The sequence below is a fragment of the Rattus norvegicus genome, chromosome 10, assembly GCF_036323735.1.
Source record: "Rattus norvegicus strain BN/NHsdMcwi chromosome 10, GRCr8, whole genome shotgun sequence".
Classification (NCBI taxonomy): Eukaryota; Metazoa; Chordata; class Mammalia; order Rodentia; family Muridae; genus Rattus; species Rattus norvegicus.
This window is the reverse complement of record NC_086028.1, coordinates 69,655,533-69,679,000: the sequence shown is the minus strand read 5'-3', so window position 1 is coordinate 69,679,000 and position 23,468 is coordinate 69,655,533. Positions and strand designations below refer to the sequence as shown.

The 23,468-nt window shown below is 39.8% G+C and overlaps 1 protein-coding gene across 9 annotated transcripts in view; it reads right to left on the bottom strand.

Annotated features, from left to right (window-relative positions):
- The window catches only part of Acaca (acetyl-CoA carboxylase alpha), a 262,262-nt gene that overhangs the window by 94,888 nt on the left and 143,906 nt on the right, over positions 1-23,468 (bottom strand). For 7 of the 9 annotated variants that reach the window (XM_039086752.2, XM_039086758.2, XM_039086755.2 and 4 more), the window contains 9 exons: positions 22,946-23,059; positions 21,962-22,051; positions 20,394-20,512; positions 10,451-10,474; positions 7,783-7,926; positions 6,741-6,837; positions 5,846-5,953; positions 1,066-1,122; positions 538-582 (listed from right to left, as the gene is read on the bottom strand). In XM_039086752.2, the coding sequence (XP_038942680.1) occupies positions 538-582; positions 1,066-1,122; positions 5,846-5,953; positions 6,741-6,837; positions 7,783-7,926; positions 10,451-10,474; positions 20,394-20,512; positions 21,962-22,051; positions 22,946-23,059 (798 nt within the window). The remainder of the gene's footprint in view (positions 1-537; positions 583-1,065; positions 1,123-5,845; positions 5,954-6,740; positions 6,838-7,782; positions 7,927-10,450; positions 10,475-20,393; positions 20,513-21,961; positions 22,052-22,945; positions 23,060-23,468) is intronic. The other 2 variants (XM_039086753.2, XM_063269785.1) reach the window with 1 other exon arrangement.

Sequence of the window (23,468 nt, the reverse complement as noted above, 5' to 3'; positions counted from 1 at the left end):
TGGGAAAGCAAAGAGAAAGTTTAGTATTCATTTCTGCTCTTAGAACTAAGACAGAACGAATTTTAAACAATGAATCACTGGCCTTCCTGATATCAGAACCTGCATCCATTTCTAGTAAGAACCAAGTGCAGCAGCTGCTGCTTTCTTACTGACTGTGTACGGCCTGTGTAGGGAAATGACCGCTGAGTTCCTGTTTCTTCTTCATCAGAGGCAACGTCCACACTCATCCTTATCTATGTCTATGAGACTTCTAAAGCAGAGCTTAAAAGAAAAAGGAAACTTAACCTAGAATAGTAGATAAAATTAAAAACTCACTCCTAGGGGCTGGGGATTTGGCTCAGTGGTAGAGCGCTAATCTAGGAAGCGCAAGGCCCTGGGTTCGGTCCCCAGCTCCGGAAAAAAAGAACCAAAAAAAAAAGAAAAGAAAAAAAAAAAAAACCTCACTCCCATACTTTAGAAGGTTGATTGTCATCTAGCCCTTCCAAATAACTCAGCCATATTCAGACAAAACCTTGTACAGTCGACACTTTTACTTACATGAAATCTCTGATCCACCTCACAGTTGACTTGTTTTCTGAAATCCTTTCAAATAAAAAAGGGGGAGAAGACAGAAAAGAATAAATGACCAGTTAATAAAAATTAGTAAATTAGGCAATTAATAAAAATACTAAAAATAGGGGCTGAGGAGATGGCTCAGAGGTTAAGAACCTGACTGCTCTTCCAGAGGTCCTGAGTTAATTCCCAGCAACCACATGGTGGCTCACAACCATCTGTAGTGGGATCTGATGCCCTCTTCTGGTGTGTCCGAAGACAGCTACAGTGTACTCGTATAAATAAAAATAAATGAATCTTTTTAAAAAATACTAAAAATAAACTAAGTAACAGATGCTAAGTTCCCAGAATTTCAAATATTATCAAAAGCTGTTTTAAAAATTAAATTTATAGAGAAATAGTAATTTCTTTGTATAGAGTCTATAAATAACACATTATTGAAACCCCATTTCTTATCTTTAAGATTGTGATGGCAATATAAATACTAGGCAGAGATAATCCATGTGTCAATACCTTTTGTGCAACTAGGAACGTAAGTCGCCGGATCCCATGCTCAACCAGAGTAGCTTTCTATGAAAAAAAAAAAAAAACATACAAAACATAAGATAGATGACAACTAAAATTTTACCTTATTTAGTCTTTACAACATTCTGACTGGAATAAGCATCCTTTCTGGAATACAAACCTTATCTCGAACCTTCAAAATTAGAAATAAATTTGAACATTGTTCCTGGGATTAAGTGTTAAAAAATAGATGTTATATTGATCAGGAGAGAACAGAAAGAGAACTTTGTAGAGAAGCAAGGGCCATATGAAGTCTTAGAACCAATTTACCTCAAGGTAAAGCATAGCATAGGGGAAAACATCTCTAGAGGGATTGTCTAGATCAGCTTGGTCTGTGGGCATGTCAGTATGAGGGAATTTTAAAAAATGGCTTATTTTATTTTTATTTTCTGGCATGGGTATTTCACCTGAGTGTCTATGTGTGCATCACATGTATGCAGCGCTCAAGGAGGCCAGAAAAGGACACCAGCACTCCTAGAACTGGAGATGCAGATGGCTCTGGGAATCAAACCCAGGTTCACTGGAAAAGCACAGTGTTCTTAGCCCCTGTATGGGGGAATCTTGATTACACTAACTGAGGTGGGAAGGCCTGCCCGATGTGAGTCAGTTTTCTTTAATGATGTGAACCCTGGTAGTTTGAGTACACTCCAGGGGCAAGAAGAGGAGGAGGAACAGGAGGAGGAGGAGGAGGAACAGGAGAAGGAGGAAGACTTAAAGTGAGGTGAGGGAGTAGTGAGATGAGTGGTAGGTAGAGATGAATGTGATCAGAGTAGATTGGCTAAAATTCTCAAAGAATTAATAAAAATATGATTTGGGAGCTGGAGAAATGGCTCACCAGTTAAAAGCACGTATTGTTCTTCTGAGGACTAGAGTTCAGGTCCCAGCACCCTTATTGGGCAGCTTACAACTATCTGTAAATCCAGCTCCAGAAGGATCTAAAAACTCTAGCCTCAGTGGGCACCTGCAATTGTATGTATATCCTCAGACAGACAGACACATATACACACGATTTAACATGTATTTCTTTAAAAGTGTAAGTATATCAAAGCTTCAGGCTTGGCAGCACATGTCTGTAATGCCAGCATTCAGGAGGCTGTGGGAGGGGGACCAGTCACTACAGAGACAACCTAGACTAAAGCAAGCTGCTGTCCTTAAAAGCTGGGCACTCAAAACAACTTTTAACAAGATTTTAAATGTTGATCTCATTCATAGATCCACTTGGTATAGGCAAATAAGATGTTAGAAATCAACAGAAAACACTGGCTTCAAGATAGCCTCTTAAATAAGTCTTGAACTCACAAACCTAAACCTTCCTCAAAGGGGTACTGTTCATTTACTTCAAAAAGCAAACAAACAGTAAGGGTTATATGTCTTTAAAGGCCATTACAAAGGCGCTACCTAGTAATAAGCAGGAAAGCAATCTCACCAACTGAATGAGTTGGGAGAATTCATGAATAACACAAAGAAAAACATAGGTGGATTTTTACAGTCCTCAGCAAGACTGTAGCTTGAAGACATCCCTTACTATATAAATTGAACAGTTTATAATCAAGTTCTTTTTTAATCATTAAAATTACATTTATTGAAATTGGAGAGATGAGTCAATGGTTAAAAGCACTGGCTTTTCTTCCAGAAGACCTAGATCCAATTCCCAGCACCCACATAGCTCACTCCCAGCTATAAATTCAGTCCTAGGGTACCCAACATTCTCTTCTAGTTTCCATAGGCCATAGATGTGGCACATAAACATACATGTAAGCAGTACACTCATAGACATAAACTAAAATTAAAAAACTGCATTTACTATTTGTGTGTTTGTGTCTATGTTGACTGATCGGAGGTCCTTGGCTTGGTGGCAGATGTCTTTACCCACTTAGCTATCTTGCCAGCCTCCAGTTCCTAACATTCATTAATAGATAGGATTTTTTTTAATGTAAAGTGGTTTTTTTCTTATAAAGAAGCATGTTTCTAGGAAATTTCCTCCTATTTCTCATTCCTACTATGATATTACTGAGTACTAGCATTGCTATTATTGATAGCATAAGCAAAAACTAATAGGGAAAATATATTTTCTATAAACAAACTTCCTTGATAAATTTCTAGGTCAAATATAAGTAAATTTTAGTGTAACATTTAAAGATTATCCACATTGTCATCACACTCTTCAGTGTATGAAAACAAATTCTGACATTACAAAAAGCAGTGTGCTAACGAGAGGAGATCTGGAGATGTTCTTTCTCTCAGTATGCTGAACAACAGACGCTCTGCAGACACCAACAGAGAATCCCACTACAGCTGAGTCCTTCAAAGACAAGCATCAATAGCTATGTTCTGGCGAGGGAAGAAAATAACTTTAATAATGCCATGATTTAAAATCAAAATTGTTATTGCTTTTAAAATTCCACAAGTGGCTGACAATAACAGCAGAGCAACAGGATTCTGATTACATTGTAATAATGCGGGTCTCACAGCAAGTCCACAGCTATTACCCAGCGATTAGGCGTCATCACCTGGAGAAACTCCATTTACACTGACTGCTTCAATCTCCTCCACAAGTCATTTACAAATATATGATCCTAATTTCTATGAGAAAAAAAGGACATGCTGGGACTAGAAGATTATTTGGACAATTTGGATCAACCTATTTGATAGTTTAATGTGTGCCTTAAAAAAAACTTTTTTTCTAAACTGCTACAAGTATGATTATGAAGTGAGAAACAAAACGAGTTATCACTCCTGTTTTTTTCTTCAAAATTGCTTTTTCCCTCCTTCTCTTACATCTATTTAAAAATGTGAAGATGAAAATAGCATCTGTTCTAAGATAAGCATCTTACCTTTCTCTAGGCTCACAGAGTTAGCATCTGCCCTACCCTTCTAAATGCCTCAGGCAAGGACACCAGACTTCCCTAGCCTCAGTGTGAGAATGGAAGGACCTCTTTGGATCTCTGTATAAAGGTAAGCAATCCGTAGGTCATAGGAAAACAAAAAGCCTGAAGTTGTGAAAACACAATCACATATAGGTAATTCACACTAGACAGTAACTCTCACCGACTTACTTAAGTGGCTGCTGCCAGGCCACTGAGGTTACTGTGGGCACTGGGCACCTAAAGACAGTACACACCTTCTATAGAGAAAAATTACCAATCCATCGAAATTATTTGCTTCTCTGGAAGTACAATCTCCTTGTGTTGGCCACTGCAATCTCAACTTCAGTTTACCTGCTCTGAAGTGTCAGAGTAAATGCTGACTCATGTTAATGACTTCATCACCATTTCCTGACGAGCTATCTACCATGAGCATCTACCTGATCTGAATGTCAAGGCCACTAACTTTCTTAGAGTGATGAATTAAGTTTCAAAATATCTACTGAGTTCTTCAGAACAAGCACTAAGAGCTGTCCCTGCAAATGTAACATAAGGGTGTGGCCATTAAAGGCTGTTTTAAGAGCTTTGGCAACTGTCACATAGCCTGAATACAGTTCGGTAGTAGAACAGTTGCCTGGTTTGCAGAGGGCCTGGGACTTCTATTCCCCCATACTACTACTACTGTTGATTGATGACTGTCTTAAACATGTCTCTTCAGTTCCCCTAACTAGATTCTACGGGGGTAAAAATGTACCATTTTCCAAATCTCCGAGATCTGGAATGAAAGCCTTAGCCCCATCATCGCCCACCTGGTTGTACAGCAGTATTGATTAACCTCTCAGAACTTGAGCTTTTCCATGTGTACAACCAGAGTTGTAACACCTGATCCATGTAAAATTTGTGAGATTACAAAAGTGCAAATAAATTGAGGTAAAATTTTTATAAATCAATATCATTGTTGTTGTTTTTAAAATGTAAGCTGGTGGCTTACATGTTTAATCCCAGCACTTAAGAGGCAGAGGAAAGTGGATCTCTGTGAGTTCAAGGTCAGTCCATAGAGCTAGTTCCAGAACAGCCAGGGCTACACAGAGAACCACCATCTTAGAAACCAAAATCCAAAACCAAACAAACAAACAAAGGTAAGATGCCATTTATCCCAAATACATGGGACGCAAAGGCAGGTATTCTGAGTTTGAGGCTAACCTGGTAGACACAGTGAGTTCCAGGAAGTCAGAGCTACAGAGTCATCTTGTCTCAGAAAATCACAACAAAATGTCAAAATAACAACAACAGACTCTACACACACACACTCACACATTTGTATGTATGTAAGCTGATGGAGTAGTAATTTTTCCACTCAAATGACAAAAAAAAAAAAAAAAAAAAACACCAAAGAGGAATCTGTAAGTACTGCAAAGTATCTAAGGGGATGGGGGACAAGAACAGAGGAAGACCCTGCATGGGGTGCTTTGAGCACATGTAGAGCTCATCTCATTCATACATATATATATATATATATATATATATATATATATATATATATATATATATATTTTTTTTTTTTTTTCCAAAACAGGTGACAGGAATGAACAACAAATGTTCAAACTGAAACTCTAAGAGAGTTGGAAACGTATTTTCTTTGAAAACATTTGAATATCTGAGGCTTGTCATAAAAAGATAAACATTATAGATCATTAAATTAACTTGGAAATTTTTTCCTGAAGGCAAAGCTAGCCACAGTCTTGAGAGTTATAATAAAAGCCACAGTAATGATAAACCTTACAGGTAGAAAACGATGGAGAGAAGGCTGTGAAGCAGCCAGCAGAAAGGAGCCACCCCCAGCTTTTCCCCACTTGAGCACTCACATTCTGTTGGGTGAACTCTCTGAACATAGCTGCAAGCCTGTCATCCTCAATATCGCCATCAGTCTTGATAGCCACATTCAGAATATGTATTGGTTCGTCCCTGGGGACCTGTAACCCAAGAAGACAGACCAAGGGGAACGATGAGGCTGGCTGCTGCAGGGGCTGGAAGAAGTCACCTGCTAGAGCAAAGGCATACACACACCCACAGGACATTCTGGTTTGCTACTCTGTAGGAATAAGCACACTCAAACTACTGCCCGACTGTCACAGCGGAGTTAAATAAAGCACATAAGACATCAAATGCTGTAGTCTGAGGTGACTTCAAATCCTGACATGAACTTGAAAGTCAGTTTCTCTATTTTTTCACCAACAAAATGGGGTGAGTGAAACAATCTACACAAGGGGAAGGAAGCACTGGAACAGTGTCCCACTTACTACACTTACAGCTTACCAAATGATGCATTTACCAAACCATGGGAAAATAATGGAGGGAAAGAACAGAATATTCATCTATTGAGAAATTAAAGAAGGGACTTAATAAAAGGACACCTTTAAAAACAAAATGTACAACTCCACCATTTCCTAAGGACTATAAAAGACATAAGCTATCTTTGCATGGGAACTCAAGTAACTAAAGTAATCTTTAAAGCAACACTAGGAGACCCAGAGGCAGTTCTAATGGGTGCACATAGAATGGAGCAGTCTCTATTATAGACTTCATTTAGAATTTATATCCATTTATTTTTAAGTATTTTGAGACATACAAAATCAAGTAATAAACATAAGTATAAAAAGCTGAATTCTTCTCATAATAATTTCAAAGTCAGAAAAATATAGTATAATGTAAGCCCCACATCTGAGAGTACAAAGTGGTCGTCCGAAGGGAGTACCATACCTTGTCCTCATCATAGAGTGAAGTGTGACCGGACTCTGGGAATGTGGGGCTTTGGGGTGGGGAGTCGCAGAAGCAGCCCATTACTTCATCAAAGATCCTAAAAAAAGACACCAGAGAAACGTGCACAATAGAAACCCAGTGGCAGGAAACCAGTGCCGCTACGGTAGCTTAGGCTGAAAGAGTAACCTACCCTACCGTGCTCGACAGTCGGCAAAATAGAAACACCAGTAACTAGCGAGGACAAGCAAAATATCTCCAAGTGGCAGAAATTAGGAGGATGGATTGTTTAAACTTTAATAAACCATATATATTTTTCTTTTAAAAATGATATAAAGCTCGTTTGCTTTGTTTTGTTTTCATGTGTAAGATATGTGTGGTGCTGTCGCCATCGCTCTTAAAGTGGCAGAAGGAGCCGGGACGGGAGCAGTGACAGGCCAATGTAATTACCCCTCCCCCTAGGGTAATGCATCAGTATACATCAAGAGATAGATGCTGAATGCATTTAATCAAAAGATGTATCGTCTCCAGTGGGGCTCACTCTAGTGTTGTGTTTAATTTCTCCTGACATTTCACTCATCACAGAGCAGACAGCTTCTTCTGTTAGCTCCCGAGGAAAGGATGATTTTGTTTGTTTGTTTCTTTTCCTGTTTTGTTTTCCTTTGAACCAGGCTTTATACTGGAAGGAGAGGTTAAATGAGGAGTAGAAATTGGAAGATCTCGGCTGGGGATTTAGCTCAGTGGTAGAGCGCTTACCTAGGAAGCGCAAGGCCCTGGGTTCGGTCCCCAGCTCCGAAAAAAAAGAACCAAAAAAAAAAAAAAAAAAAAAAAAGAAATTGGAAGATCTCTCTCTCTCTCTCTCTCTCTCTCTCTCTCTCTCTCTCTCTCTCTCTGAGGACATATGGACATATACAATGCAAGCTGTATCTCTTTGCTATTTCATGGCTCTTCAGGGTAATCTTTATTTTTTCAGAAAAGTTAGACCTCCAAAAAAACTAGAGGTCCATGGCTTCCCTTGTACAGACACAGTCCTATAATGCCTTACCTGACGAAATCTTCAAAGGTCCGGAAAGAGACCATCCCGCCCATGCGTTGACAAGGTGGTGTGAAGGCGTTGTCCAACAGAACATCGCTGACACTAGCTACATGAGTCATGCCGTAGTGGTTGAGGTTGGAGGCAAAGGACATTCTAAACAGTGATTCAATCAAGCGCATTAGAAAAGGAGCACGGACTGGGAGGCTAACCAAGGGGAAGGGTGTATGGAGCAAACGTCATGTGGGTGGGTCAGGTTGCAGAGCAGATATGGTTTTCACCCACCACAGATAGAGCTGTGGTAAGATTCCTGTTTCATTTGAGTTTCCCAGCACTATTGCTTTATCACTCCAAAATTTGATCAGACAGAAATCTAAGGACCACCAGAAATTGTGTGGTAGTCTTTAACCCAATGATATATTGGATGAATGAGCAGTACATAGGGGTTAAAAACCATCCTGCATCCTCCCCGTCTCCTTTCTTCCTTTAGAAAACAGTAGGCAAGCCAAGTGAGGTGCAGCTATTTAATATTTAAGATACTTCCCCCTTTAGAAATAGATTAAACATCCCCAGATACAGCTTTATTAATATCAAAGAATAATTCTAATGAAGAAGAATGAAGTGGTTTAGTAAATAACGATAGCAAGTTATCATTTATGGAACAGAAGTCCTCAAAGGGCACTTTATTGAGGTAGTTACCTTTTCCTTTGGTTGACTGACAGATATTTATTGATTATAGTTCTTCCTTTTTGAAAGAATTTAAACCCACATAGCAAAAATTCCTTTTTATATTTAAGCACATTTGAACTACAGCAAAAATATCCCAACCAAAAGCCTTATTAACTTCTAGCAAGGTACAAAGGTAGAGCATTCGTCTCAAAGTATGTGTAAGCATGACAATCAGTTGCTAAATGGAGATGCTTCAAGGGAACTGAATTGATTTGTTCAATCTAACTCCATAATGAATATGAACATCCTTTGATGCATCTCGGCTGATTGTACTCGTAAATAATATCATAAGGTATTTCTGAATGACCAATCAGGACAGCCTGCTAGGAAGGACCAAGCTAAAGGATGCCTCCAGGATTTGTCTGATATTTTACTGGCGTATTGACCTGAAGCAAATTGAGATTGAGATGATGAGGCCTGCTCTTTAGAAAACTATTCACAACTCTCGCTGAAGAACACCACCTGCAGTGCTGCAGGAGGGAGAGAGCAACATGAGCTTGAGATCGAGGCTCACAACAAGTTGTGTTTATACATGGATGCTTTACAAGGGAGGGTACTGCTCACACAGACTAAAGAGACTGACACTCCAGGGTCTTATTCTTTTTGTAATGAGGACAATCGGACAGAACTCCAGCATTTAATAGTATTTGAAAACAGAAGGCAGAGTGAGAGAGGAAGCCATTGATACCATGGGTGAAACAAACAATGAAGCACACATCAAGCAAGTCTTACACATGGTGCTCACTAGAAACAGGGGTTCTGAGCTGCATGAACTCAGAAGTGCTATTACCCTGATTTCTAGGTCACCAAGTATACTTATGCAATGGGCAAGTTTGTGAGGCGCCTTCTCCACCTGTTTATTATCAGACAGGAAAGAGAAAAAGTTCCAGATAACATTTGAAGGAACCTCTAAACAAGCTAACAGGCTGTGTTTGTGGCAAACATGGGGTTAAATGTATTTTTCACTTGACAGACCCCATGGGAAATACATACAAGATTCAGTTTCCCTCTATCTCTATGCTCATGGGCCAGAACAGCTAAGGTTGGCAGATCTGAACCAAGCTTCCCTCTCTGAGGGAAAACCAAGGGGGCTGCACAAACACTTTCCACATTTAAATAAAGCCGTGGGGCTATAATTTGTTTTAATTATTAGTATTTTAAAGGGAAGAAAAAAAGATGTAAGCCTATAAATATCGTCACATGTAGCATCTATAGAGCGTTTGCCACCAACTTGTCACTGCCTTAGCACTTTCTGGATTCCGTCCAATCAGAACTGCTGTCCTCTCAAACTTGCATGTGACCTTGCTTGGCTGAGGAAGCTGGAGAAACGTGAAACACATACTGAAATGCCACTTGCATTGTATTGCCTTGGGAACTTCTTCACACAGCTCAAAGTAACAAAACTTAATACACTTTTCCCATGCTAATCTTACAGATATGAAATAAAATGACTTTTAAATCATGGTAGCACTTTAACACTTTCAAAAAACAGTTAACAAACTGATAAAACATGAGATCAGCTATTTCTGGAATTTTACTCCTCTAAAAGGAGAAGCAAATTAGAGAAACTAATACTGTGAATGTCTGCCAGGCTAAGAATAATCTTAAGGGTTTCTCCTCTGAAAGCCGCAACTGTAATGAGAGCTCAGCAAGATGTTGCCAGCAGTGCTGAACATGAGGCTGTCAACAGGCTCGCTCCCTCTCACACAGAGCTCAACGGGGTCTCTGCCACACTGACGCTTTCCAAGTACTTTTGGAACAGCTGAAGACATGTTTTCTGGACAGAAGAGTAGCTCAGTATGTCCGAGGGGAAGCTGAGGATTTCCCAGCAGCAGATAACACATAAGCTGGTTGACTGTGGTAGGATCTCTTCCGTGTTTCACTACTCTGAGTTGAGGGTTTTTCTGGGGGGCAGTGCTTTTAATTGGAAAAGAAACTAAATATACGGTACCTGTTTAGCGTGGGGATGTTCCCTCTGTAATTAAACAACCACAGTTAGTTACTGATAGGTTAGCGAAAGCCATAGTAAAAGAATTGTCAGAGTAGATACAGGCCGGTCACCAGGAGCTCCAGTTTAGCAGCTCTGGCACCAGCAGACATAATTAAGTGCTCATTACCCTTCAACCCCCAGGGTACCTCCAAAGAGGCATCTTCCTGACCTACCTCACCACAGCAGCTGTTGAGGAGAGGGTCCAGATGTATCACCAGGGAGTTTTAAAAATAACTCTCATTACAAAATAATAATAATAATGTGGAATAGTGGTAAAACACAGACTGGTAAAGAGTCGGGCTTTAGTATATGGCACATTATCTTAACCTGCAACATGAAATATGATCTCTGACAAAATGCCTACAGTGTTCCTTGCTCCTATTACAAAGGACCAATCAGAAGTTGGTTCCACAGCTCCTCCTGCCTTATTGTTTTCCTGGAATATGTAATAAATGTGAGGAAATGAATCCAGTGATGCAGGCACCCTGAAATCCAGCCCCTCTTTCCCATTCTGAAAGGCAGCAGGTAGCCTAGGGCACAGGAGCTTACGGGCACTGAAAATCCTAAGGAAGCTAAGTTATACTAAAATTTGGTATAACTTGCTACAGTTAACATTCTTTAATTAAATGAATGTAAGATAACTATTTTTAATTATTATTAGCTTGAAAATTTTAGGCCTTTCACTAATAAAATAGTACCTAACTTTGACTAGTTTTAGAACTTCCTTATAAAGAAGTTGGCAAACTCATGGAGGAAAGATTGAGCCTAGTGGTGGAGGTGTGCCCACTTGGGAAGCAGAGACAGGTTCATCTCTGAGTTGAGGCCAGCTTGTCTACAGAGGGAGTTCAAGGACAGCCAAGGCTACACAGACAGAAACCCTGTCTTGAAAAATCATGAGGAAAAAAAAAAAAAAGAAAAAGAAAAAAAAGAAAGATTGAAATACACAAAGAAGAAATATGGCAAGACTTTTGCATTCTCTTTGGTATTTGAAACTATTTCTCAGAATTTTGATGTCAGACATTTCCAAACAGAAATGAATCAGACAAAAACTCTTACTTTCAATGTAAAAATGGCAAAGGAATGTCACCCACCATCTAGGGGTACTGCGGGCGGCTGACTGGCTGATACCTTAACCTTACACTCCTTCATCAGCACTGAGTCGTTATTGCGGTTTTCTGGCACACAGAAGACTTAATGGGCAGGGCATGCTGGGAGGTGCTGATGATGTGTGGGAATAAGGATCACGTAGGAGAATGATACACTTTCCACGGCAGTGAAGGGAGCAGGGGAGACTCTACTGGCCATATAAATAAAAGGTTGTGGCATATCACTGGACACAAACTGTATGCCTCATGTGATTTGTGACCAGCAATGCTCTTTGCATCAAACCTGTTTCAGAGTGAGCTCATAAGACAGCAAGAGCTACTTGGAGTACAAACCCTGAACCTTTACTGTCTGGATTCCTTGAGCTCTCACTTAGAGGAGAACGGGCTTTATTCATGAGAGATGCTTAATTCTAATATACTTGGCCCCCATGAACATAAAAATATGCAGATTCTACAGCAGAGCTGCCTGTGGTGGAACAGAAAGCTTACTGAAGAGAATTAAAAGAATACAGAGCGCCTTACTCTGTGATATAAAAGATCCTAAAGAATCTGCAGTCTCTTAAAAGGAACCTCAGTTCAGAGAGAAGAAACCTACAGCTAAAGCAATCTCTGGCTCCACTCATCTAGATTTGCAGAGTTTAGAAACCAGCGCAATGTCGTTTGTTAACCAACTTCTTAATAGACTCACTAGTCCCATAGCTACCCTAGCCTCTTAGGGCATCTCCATAGGATGAAGGCCGAGATTTCAGAAGAACAAGGCCTAACTTAAAAAGCACATCCGCTAACAACCAAAAGCCTGCTCTTCTCCACAGCAATTCTCGAGCTCTCACAGGGAGCCGCCTGCTGCTTTATCACAGAAGTACATACGACATATACATGGGGGCAGGGAGGGTAGGAAGAAAAAAAGAAAGAAACTAATTCTTAACATTGTCATTAAATTTTTAAAAAATGGCTCCAAGTCAACCATGTGAGAAGCAAGTTCAGCCAATTTATCCTCATTGGCAAATTAAGAATTTGGGGGTCATAAAAAGAGATGAACAAAAAGGGAAGACAAACTGTCCTGAAACAGGCCAATGCTTAGCCATTTCCTTAGGGTTTATTTATTTTATATAGGACCTATTAGAATAATTTAAGAATTTGATCAACACTGCCAACTATACAATATTTTGAGATACTGGAGGTCTACATCCATGACCAACACAAAAAACAAGCTAATGGTCAAATATTGTTTATAAAGCTAAAAATAATATTTGCCACATTCAGTTGTAGATTCATCATCTCTGATAAAGCAATCAACTATATTTTCAAGTACACAGATGGGTTATTAACTTCTCAATTCTGCAGTTTAAAATATTCAACACAGTTACTCTGATGTGTCTTCATTCATGTTTGGTAGCTACTGGACTCACTCTCCCTTTAGTAACTTAGAAGAGTTTACAGATACGACAACTGCACAACAAGATAGATACTGTTGTTCTCTATGATGCCACAAACTACAATCTGCACCTTATATATGCTCATCTCCATACTAGCATTCCACACAATAGAGGCTTTAAAGACAAGAGAATCTTTTGACTCCTGAGGTTTCTTCCGTTAAGCTATGTCTCATTTTATTTGCCTGCCTACCAAGTCTATGTAGGGAGCCTGTACAGACGTGAGGTCAGAGTTGCTATGTGCCAGCTGAATCCTTTTCCATTTAACAAACACTGACTTCTCTGGCAGTTGAAAGTTCTTTGAACCTGTATACCACCCCTCACATCTGAATTTCATTCTGCTTGATTTTAGATGGCCCTACATATATCTTTTATCATACAAAAATGTTCCTGGCTATTTTGTCTTCTAAGTTAAAGAAAAAGCAAAGTGAGCCCTATATGAAAATCACGGGGATGCATGCAAACAACCAGTGGTTGTTACATCAAGCTGTGACCAAAAGCCAGGACAGGGCAAAGCTTTTGAAATCAGGCAGCAAAGCAGAAACAGAGGAGGTGGGCTGAGTAACCTACTAGCAGCCAGTAACAACAGTACCGTAGAAGAAAGAGGAATTTAACTGGCTGTGACCAGTGGTGGTCTCTTCATGTGACTATATTTCAACAGAAGAATCCAAATCAAGAGTTGTAAAACATGTCTGAAACATGAATTTCCCTTGGTGTCCCTCCCCAACCTCCTCGCTGTTCAGATGCCCTGATTCCGGAAGTTGCAAAGCTTGAGTTTACAATAAAATGACCATTGCCTCATTCATTTGCAGTCTCTTCTAAGCCCCTTCTTTGCTCTGCTGGAAGACTGAGCCATTCCTGAAATAGGAATGCCAACAGGGCTACAGTACATTACTGCTGCCTGCTGTATAATTAGCTACAAACCCACAGCACAAAACTACAGGGATTTACAGGTGCCCTGGATTCTGCTTTTCCTTCCCCCCTGGAATCAGCTAGTCTTCCCTGACAAGACAGGACCTTGGGCAACCCTAATGATATACTGAGAGCTTTAAACTCGACTCTCCAATCTTACGAGTCCTGAGTGCCAAAATAACACAGCAGAGACAGGAAGCTGAGCCATGGACACAGGAAAGCACTTTGGTAAGCACTTAAACCTGCTGAGAATCTTCTCTTCTGCCAGATGCTTGCATCTTATCAGCAGACTACGCTGAGTGAAGAAAGCAAGCACTGTAGGATTATATCTATTTATAGCTCCTTCTAGCTTGCTAACTACAATCAAGTGCTCCCACTGATAAAACTCCTACAAGTTGGATGACTTTTGAGTATCTCAGTACTATCCAAAAGAGGATTCTAATCTCTGGATGTCAGAGATTTTCAAAGTCCTCAAGAATGAAAGCAGGCTGCTGATTAGTCACATGGAGAGCCTTTCATTTCTACCTTTCTGCAAAAATAAAAGATCTTGAGAACACTGAGCAACAGCTGAACACCTAAGGTGCCGAACCCCTGACCCAGTCGTGAACAAAATGTGCCATCAGGAGAGAGCACAGCTGACCTCTTCTGGAGGTGAGGCCCAAGAAAAGCACAGTACTTGAACCAAAGCATCTAACACAAATGAGGAAGATTTACAAGGACCAAGTAGGAAAGAACATGAAATGCAACTTAACTAAAGCATGAATTTCTACCTAAGAAATAGATGGAGACACTAGTAGGTCTTCACCCACTATAAAATATGTATAGGAATACACAGCAGTATATATACCTTCATCACCAACATCAACTTTGATACGTATATGAATGGTGAATTAATTAAAATTTTAAAAAAATTGATCAAGTTAACTACTGTGTATGACACACAAAATTTATTTTCAGTTTTTAATTTTGCACTCCCAGCTTGTCAACAATATAGTCATATGCTGTCAAAGCATAATGTCCTTTAGACAGATCTGTATAAAATAGGTATATTTTGGAATATTAACTACACAGAGTAACTGAAGAACATTAAATATGTTCAAGGTTAAGAGAAATCCTAATATCAAATCATCTAACAAACTGTCAAAAACAGAAGCATTAGGATAATGGTTCATATAACAGGCTTTGGCATTTTTAGCACCAGTGATACCATGGGATCACAAGTGGAAGGGAGTGGAATGGGAATGGGCTGGCTTGAGGGAAAGACAGGTTCAAACACACCTCAGGCTCTACACCCTAAGCCTCAAGAATGAGAAAACGGCAAATGACAGAAGCTTGAGCTCTAGGCTCAATCCATGTCAAGAACTGGCTGAGCTCACTGAGGAGCTGGGCTCACGAACTCTGAAAAGTTCCCTTGAGCTCCCTGAAGTAGCCAAGCTGTATCAAGTATCCTGCATCGACACAATGATTGAAGAATCTTACATACGTCTCAAGGATAACTGCTAAACAGCCACAAATCACAGTAAAGGGATGACACTTAAAGTTATACACAGACGCAAATAAAATCTAAATTCTAAGAAGGTTTAGAGGACCAGCAGGAGATATACCAAAAGAGACATGTGTCACAGGTTTCTGACTATTCTAGCTATTGTTCAAGAGAATGAGAAGAAGCAGGTAACTCCAGACCAGGCAGTAGTTGTTCCAGAGGACCTGAGTTTGATTCCCAGCACCCACATGGTGGCTCACAACCACTATTGAGCTGGTTTCAGAAGATCCAATTCCCTCTTCTGGCCTTTGAGGACACTGAGCATGGGCACAGTGCACAGGCATACATTGAGGCAAAACACCCACATATATAAAATAAAATAAACAGAATCTTAGGAAAAAAGCCTATGGAAGCTTTATAAGCCAATTAACCAAGTGTGCTAAAAAGGAGTCTGTTCTTGCTCAGAGCTGCTTTACTCATTCTAAGTGTGCTTTTGCCTATGCTCCAAGAATCTAAACGAGTCCTAACAAAACATGGACCTTCAATTCAAAAGACATCTGCATTTTCCTGAGCAAATGATGAGGAAAACAACACTGCTGCTGTCAGGTTACTGTCAGTTACCCGTGTTCTGGTGCATCCTATGGGAGTCAAATCACTAGGAAAAAACTGCAGTGGGAATCTGAGCAGGTAACCCCAGGCTTTGTTAGCTATGGCAGCTTACAAAGCCACCCTGACAAAGTGTGGGACAACATAAATCTAGAAAGAAAATGCAAACGTAACTGCTTATATAAAATGTGCATCTTTGGGGTTGGGGATTTAGCTCAGTGGTAGAGCGCTTGCCTAGCAAGCGCAAGGCCCTGGGTTCGGTCCCCAGCTCTGGGAAAAAAAAAAAAGAAAGAAAGAAAAAAACATAAAATGTGTATCTTCAAGCTAGATATGCTGGCGCAGGCCTATAATCCTCTCACTCAGCAAATGAAGGCAGGTGAATCTAGAGTTCAAAGTCATCCTGAGTTACACAGTAGTTACAGACCAGCCTAGGCTGAGGTTAAGAATTTTTCTCAAAATGATACCAGCCCCTAAAACATTTTCTTCTCAAAGAATTTTGTGTTAACCCCAATTGGGAGAAAAGGTTATAATTTGCTTTACATTGATATATGTATGACTTTCTGTATCTATATATCTATATCGTCTCTATTTTGAGAGTAATGGAGCATGTGTAAAATGTCATATAAATGTGCATCTGGTGTGGATAGTTCCTACAACTACTAATAATATCGACCTAAGACGTGTTTTTCTTCCTCTCTTCTAAGGACTATATCATAAATGTAACAAAAGGACTCAATATTATTATCCTAATGAAATTTTGGTCTAGATTTGAGCTGAATAATATGGCAGTAACCAGCTGAACATGGTTAGGGAATACTAGACATGTAACTGGTCTGTATGGAGATATGCTACCCAGGTAAAATTAACTCAACTTCAAGGACTGAGTATGAATAAGAAAATAAAAAATATTACACTAATAACTTTTATTATACATTTTAAAAGATAGTTCACATATATTGGTTCAAATGACTTATTAAAATTGTTTTTTTACACTTTCAAATGTAGTTCATAGGAAATTTAAAATTGTGTATGTGGTTTGCATTAGATTCAACTCTCAGTGCTGAACAGCAGAGGAACTTTACAGTCACAGGACCCTAATCCAAAATGAATCAGAGTTTGGAAGGCAGGATACCAATATATGCATTTTCAAGGTATTTCTTAAATAATTCCAATAATCCTTAGAACAGAATGCAAGAAAAATATTGAAGCTAGAAAAATTAGCTAAGCTTTTTATAAAGGTGACCAGGCTTATTGTAAATCTTCAGCCATTGTTTAGCTGCCAGGAGAAAGACTCCAAATCCTTGGAGTTTCCCAAGCAGTGGGAGTGTATTTTGTTATTCATGCATCCCATCTGAGCTTATGCTAAGAGGTCATGTGACTGCAGATAGAAGCTAGTCACTAGAAACACCAACTATGTGGTTAGAGGGTTATGGCTTTATGCTAACCTGACCTCTGGGGAGAAGAGATTGAGTACATTCATGTGGCCTATGATTTGCTCAATCGTGCCTATGAAATGAAACCTTGATAAAAATCTGACACAAGCTTGTTGGAGTTTCCTGGCTGGTGAACACATTGATGTGCTGAGAATGTGCTGTGCCTTGATTCTGCAGAAGAAGAACAAAGAAGCTGCATCTGAAGCCCTCCCCACTTCCCTCCATGTTTTATTTGCCTGGTTCTGATCTATATTCTTGATAGTACAACTGATATAAAGCCCAATGGCCCCACTATAGTCCTAGCATTCGAGGACTGAGGCAGAAGGACTGTGAATTAGGGGGCCGGGTGGGGCAGCCTGAGTTACATAGTGAGAGCCTGTTTCAGCAAACAAAAATTTGATAGAACTGCAAATAAATCTGTGAAGCTTATTTATTAAACTGAGAAACTGTAGAGACCACCAGCTCTGTAGTGCACTGGTCAAAAAAGTGGGTGGCCTGGGGCTGCTCCACAGAGGGCTGAGCTCTTACTTACCTGATAGTTTTTGATCAAACCAGATATGGGGAAAATCAAAATAGAATTATAATACATCAATTGGTATCAGAATATGGTTATAATTCCAAATATATGTATAAGCAAATATAAAATTTTGTCAAATGCTAAGTCAAGTAGTAAATCTGTAACTTTCTGAATACGTTTTTCTCTGAAATTAAATATATCATTTCTTGATAAAATGTAATCATCTGATCATAAACTACAAAGAGATTTATAGCTTAAAAAATTTACACATTTTATAGATTTGTGTGTGTGTGGAGGGCTGTGGGTGTGCATGCATACAAAGCTGGCCTGTCTCTCCTTTCTCAGCTTGGGGTTACAAATGCACACCTTGTACCTGGCTTTAATGTGGGTTCTAAGGATCTAAACTTGGGTCCCCATCTGTGTGTGGTAAGAGCTTTACTGACTAAACCATTTCCCAGCAATGTTTATGGCTTTCACAAAGATTATTTATCTGTATTTTACACTTATCTTCACTTGCATAGGTATAGAAATACTGCTCTACTAATAGTGATGATATTCCTGCAGCTTTAACATTACACATAGTCAAGGGAAATGTTAGAATCTATAGATTTTACTTCTTTTCACAGCTGGCCTTTATCTATAGGGGTATTTACATTATGGATGTTGAGAGGGATAAGAACATTTTGAAGCCATGTCAGGATAAAACAAGATTTACTACCTTTATGTAGAAAGGTGAACATGGCTTCTAAATGGAACAGTTAAGCATTTCAATTTCCAATTAACTTTTTCCTCCAAACTATAGTCTCAAATTGTAAAAGATATAGCTAGTGCGATGACTCAGAGAATAAAGGCATTTGCCAGCCAACATGGGCTGACTAGGGTTCAACCCCCAGATCTACATAGTGGAAGGAAAGAGCCAATTCCTGACAATAACTCCGGTTAATGTCTGTGTTGTCTTTACACACACAGACACAGACGCATAAATGTGAAAAGGAAGAAGAGTAAGACAGGGTCAGAACGATTCAGAAGACCAGGGAAACAATGTGGAAGTCAGGAGGGCCGTGCAGGCTGAGTACAAATCACTGCCACAGGAAAGAGGCAAGAGAAAAGCAGGAAGAAAGGAGGCTGCCTGGAGAATTACAGAGCGTTAAGTATAGCATGCAGCTCTCCACAATTATTCAAGGAACGCAGGGAGAGAAAGAAGACCTGATGTGGAGCCCATATGTGCCACAAGTACTTCGCTGCTCGATGAAGGACAACCATTCGTTTCTAGAAAATGAGATTCTGAAATCCATGGAGGCAAAAATGTACTGAGAGATGCTTGCTAAATCAAGGATATATGCTTTTCTCTGCCAGCCACAAGACATTTTTTGAGGTGGAAAAGTGAAAGGATCATCTAAGACAAAGAAGAGGCGTACTTTTCCTGAAGATGCCTCTGTTCATCTGCCGACCTCTGCTGGATCAACAGTGGCATCCAGTGGCCAAAACTCTCAGCACAGACTTCTTTGTCTGCAGAAAGGCTCTATTGCTTTGGGTGAAGTGGCAATTCAGAACAAAACCATTCTGGTGTCTATAACTAAGGATCCCCAAAGACATAGTGGTTCGTAACACCAAGTGACGGACCAAGGCAATAAAAAAGAAATGGAGAGGAGCAGGGTATGATTGGTTGTGGTATTTTTATTTCCTGTGGTATTACTAAAAAGAATAAAAATACAGGATGGGATGAACATATGTGTGGCTTGTAATTCTTGGAATTTCATTGCCACAGAATATTTTTAATAAGTATATAAATAAAATATTTTCATTTTATATCCAAAGCAAAGCAAATTTACATATGTACATTTTAAAGGGCTTGGGGAAAGAAAAATAATGGGACTAGATGGCCACTTAAATCATTAATTTATATCTAAGAAGTCTGGCTCTCCACTATGACTTTTTAAAAAAAAGGCTGATGAAATCACAACTGCTAAGTTCGGGTGTCTGTCACAGGGGGCAGAGACTGCTTAGGTGGACTAGCCTGCAGACAGCACGGGCTGAGCTTGCACACAGCGTTGCTGCCTCTTCAACCATTGCCTTATTTTGGAGTGGTAGGGGTGGTCTGGCAAGTCAAATGCTCATGGGAGAAAGAAAAGAAGGAATAAAAAGAAGGTAGGAAAGAAAAGAGGGAGGGTGTTCTTTAATTACATATACAAGGGAGAATGAACACGATAACCCTGACCATCTGTCTTAACTAGACCATACTGTATCTCCCCAGATCAAGACATAGGCATCCTCCTTCAGGGTTCATTCAAGTCTGCCCATTTGTTTATCTGCATTTCTTGCTACAAGTATCAGGGAATTGCCATTTAGTATCCCTCTTGACCGTATCTTACTAGGCCACTGCTAGCTCAGGTGCATGTACCAGCTCAACTCACCTGTTTGGATGAGATGTGGGCAGCATGAACTGAAATTCTACCACACAGGTGTTGTCCTTAAGCTGGCGATGCTGTACACTGTTGAGCTCATAGGCGATATAAGCTCTTCGAACATATACCTGGTTAAAAAGTAATCCTCAGTAAATACACTTGGAAAACAGAAATGAAGACAACGGCTGGACCAAGGAAGTCTTGAAAAGATTCATCTGTTATAGAGATGGCAGTTTGCCATGAGAGAATGCAAGACCCTGAACACAATACCTTGCTTTAATTGTTAATGCTGGGGTGTTAATATTTCACCCATGACTCTAACTATAGCACAATAAAATGAGAACAAGGCAGCACCTGCAGGATTCCCAGGTACATGGCAAACCTTTCACAGGACCCTGAACACTTCAGGTTTTATCTTTAGCAAAAGACACCATATGGAATCTTAACTGATTTATTAGCATAACAATTCCCACAGATGATATGAGTAGTGAGAAAAATAAGAGGTGCTTATTCCAAATAAAGAGGGAAAACAGAAAATCACTGCTAAGTTCAGCTTTGTATCTATCCTGGACCCCAGCACCAACCTTACTGCTCCAGGTCAGTACTGAAGCCCTTCTATCCTTGACTCTATGTAAAAGCAGGGAGGCATAGGGTGACATGTACCAACTCCAACTCACTGACGTGACTTAGTCCTTAAAGAAACAGCAACAGACTGCATCTCTGCAAAAGCCAGCAGCCCACCCTCCCACACTTCAGAATCAGTTTGCCAAGCACATGCAATGCTACAGGAGGCTCTGTCAGCATGTGAGGCACAGAAGGAGGCGTCTCATTAGACGACATGAAAGCCTGGGAAAACACCAAGATATTTCAAATATCTGATAATTTACATGTTACCCACAGAATACAAATAAAAATTATCTGAGAAAGCTAGCAACAGACTATGTGATGTTCTATTACATGAAATCATTGAAAACACATCTCCCTCCTACTTTCAAAATATATCTACTTGACAATGTTAGGAAAGCATTCAGGGTCTGCAATTTTTGTGTTTAATGAGGTGGTGTTTTGTGGTACGAAAGGAAAGTCTTTGGAGTCAGGCTGACCAAATGCAAACTCCTCTGGTTAATATGTGGTTTTGGGCAAGCCACCTAACCTCACAGTCTCACTTGTTTGTTTGTTTTTAACTTTATAAAGCAGCTGTAAGATTGCATGAAAACACAAAGCACCTACGCCACAGCTCACTAAGTACTACATAACTAAAATCTGGCTCTAGTAACAAAACGGTAAGGTAATATATGCAGATCAATCATACAGCTTTCACTTGCGCTATTGTGAGTCTTAATTCATTATAAGATGGGAAAATTCAAGCACCTGGAAGGAAGAGACTACTGAAAAACCTGGCAGCTATTTCCCTATTATTTGACCCAGAAGCTGGTGATTAATGCAGATAAAACAGCAGATAAAGCACCTGACTGTAGGATCTAGCATTCCAGAAGGAATGAGCAAGAACACAGGACTGAACAGACATAAAACTCCAGGCCAACCACAGAAAGGCCCTGTGACACACCAGCACTCACCTCCAGAGCCGCCATCCTCACCACCTGGTTGCTGTGGTAAAAAAAGTTTGGGAGGACATCGAAAATAGATGTTTCTGATAGGATGAGTTTCTGGAAGGCAAAAGGATATTGAAGTTCTCAGTGAGAGCTGAGAATTCTGCTGGTGAATGCCATATATGAACATAACCGTTTCAGCCCTCCTTCCTGAGCTACTGTGGAGAACACAAACCTGTCAGAATTGTTTAGTGAAATATACCAATAATATGCAATATATGTACGTGCTTATGAGTATTATCATCTCGGGCCCTATTTGTACTTCCTAAATACTGCCTGATACTCCACTCTCAGAAATCCTAGGCTTGAAAGGTAATGAAAACCCCAACTATCAACTACGAACCACATAATTCCCTCTTTTGCTTCCAAGTTCCCTAGGAGAGAGCCTACAGAAAGTATGAAGCTTCCTTTGGCCGGTCATAACAGTACTCTGGTCTCCCAGTAGGAAAACACAAAGGCACCCCTGAAAAAATGATGTTATTTATAAAATAGTTGAAGTCCTTCATTTGTAGCAAAATTACCCAATAATTTTATAAAATTGGCTTTTTATACAGTGTAATAGTAAGCATTTAAATAAAATTAAAGTTAAATGATATTTAAATAGCTTTGTCTCCAGAAGAGGAACAACCATCTTTATATATGCATCTGATTCAAGCACCAGAAATCAAATAATATTGCCAATTAATTCTGGTGTAGAATGCTTTCAAAAGATAGAGACTTCAATAAGACACTTCTATCGAAGAAGGCCCATTTGATTTTTAAGGCTAGGCTATGATCCTGCAACATTTTTATGAAAAAAGAAAACAAAAACATAAATCATTTTTAAAATTCAAAGAATGAAATTTCATGACACAGAAGTCAAAACTAATCGATTAAATCTTTAACTGAACAATGCTTATGGGAACAAAAGGAATAGGCGTGTGAAGTGGTAGGAAGGGGCTATTATAATACCTGCAGGTTCTCAATGCAAAACTGGTGTCCATACATGTCGATGGCTGATAAGAAGATGGACTCTACTTGGTTATGGCGAAGCTCGTACGATGGCAAATGGGAGGCAATAAGAACCTAGAGCGAAGGCAGGTAAGAGCCGTAAGTTCCTGAGGGGTGATTATTCTAGGCTCCTATTAAGCCGCCTGATACAAAAGCAATAAATATAAATCTGTAAATGCAGGCATCAAAGATAAAGCAGAGACCAAGTAAAACAACTTCTAGATCCTGTAGCATAAAAAGTCAATGCCACCCCATCCTGAACCTCAGTTGCTTCTCACCATGATTTGTGCTGTGGACAATTTCCCATAGGGGTAGGGGGAAGGGAGAACAAACAGCTTCAATCAAGTTCCATCAGTGCATGTGATTTACCTTTGCAAAGCTGCTAGTCCTGGGGACTGCAAGACTAGCTGTTAATTGGGAATCAGGTCTGGCAGGGAGCAGCTGTGGGGAAGGAGGATGCAGTGCAGCTAGCCTTTTGCAACTT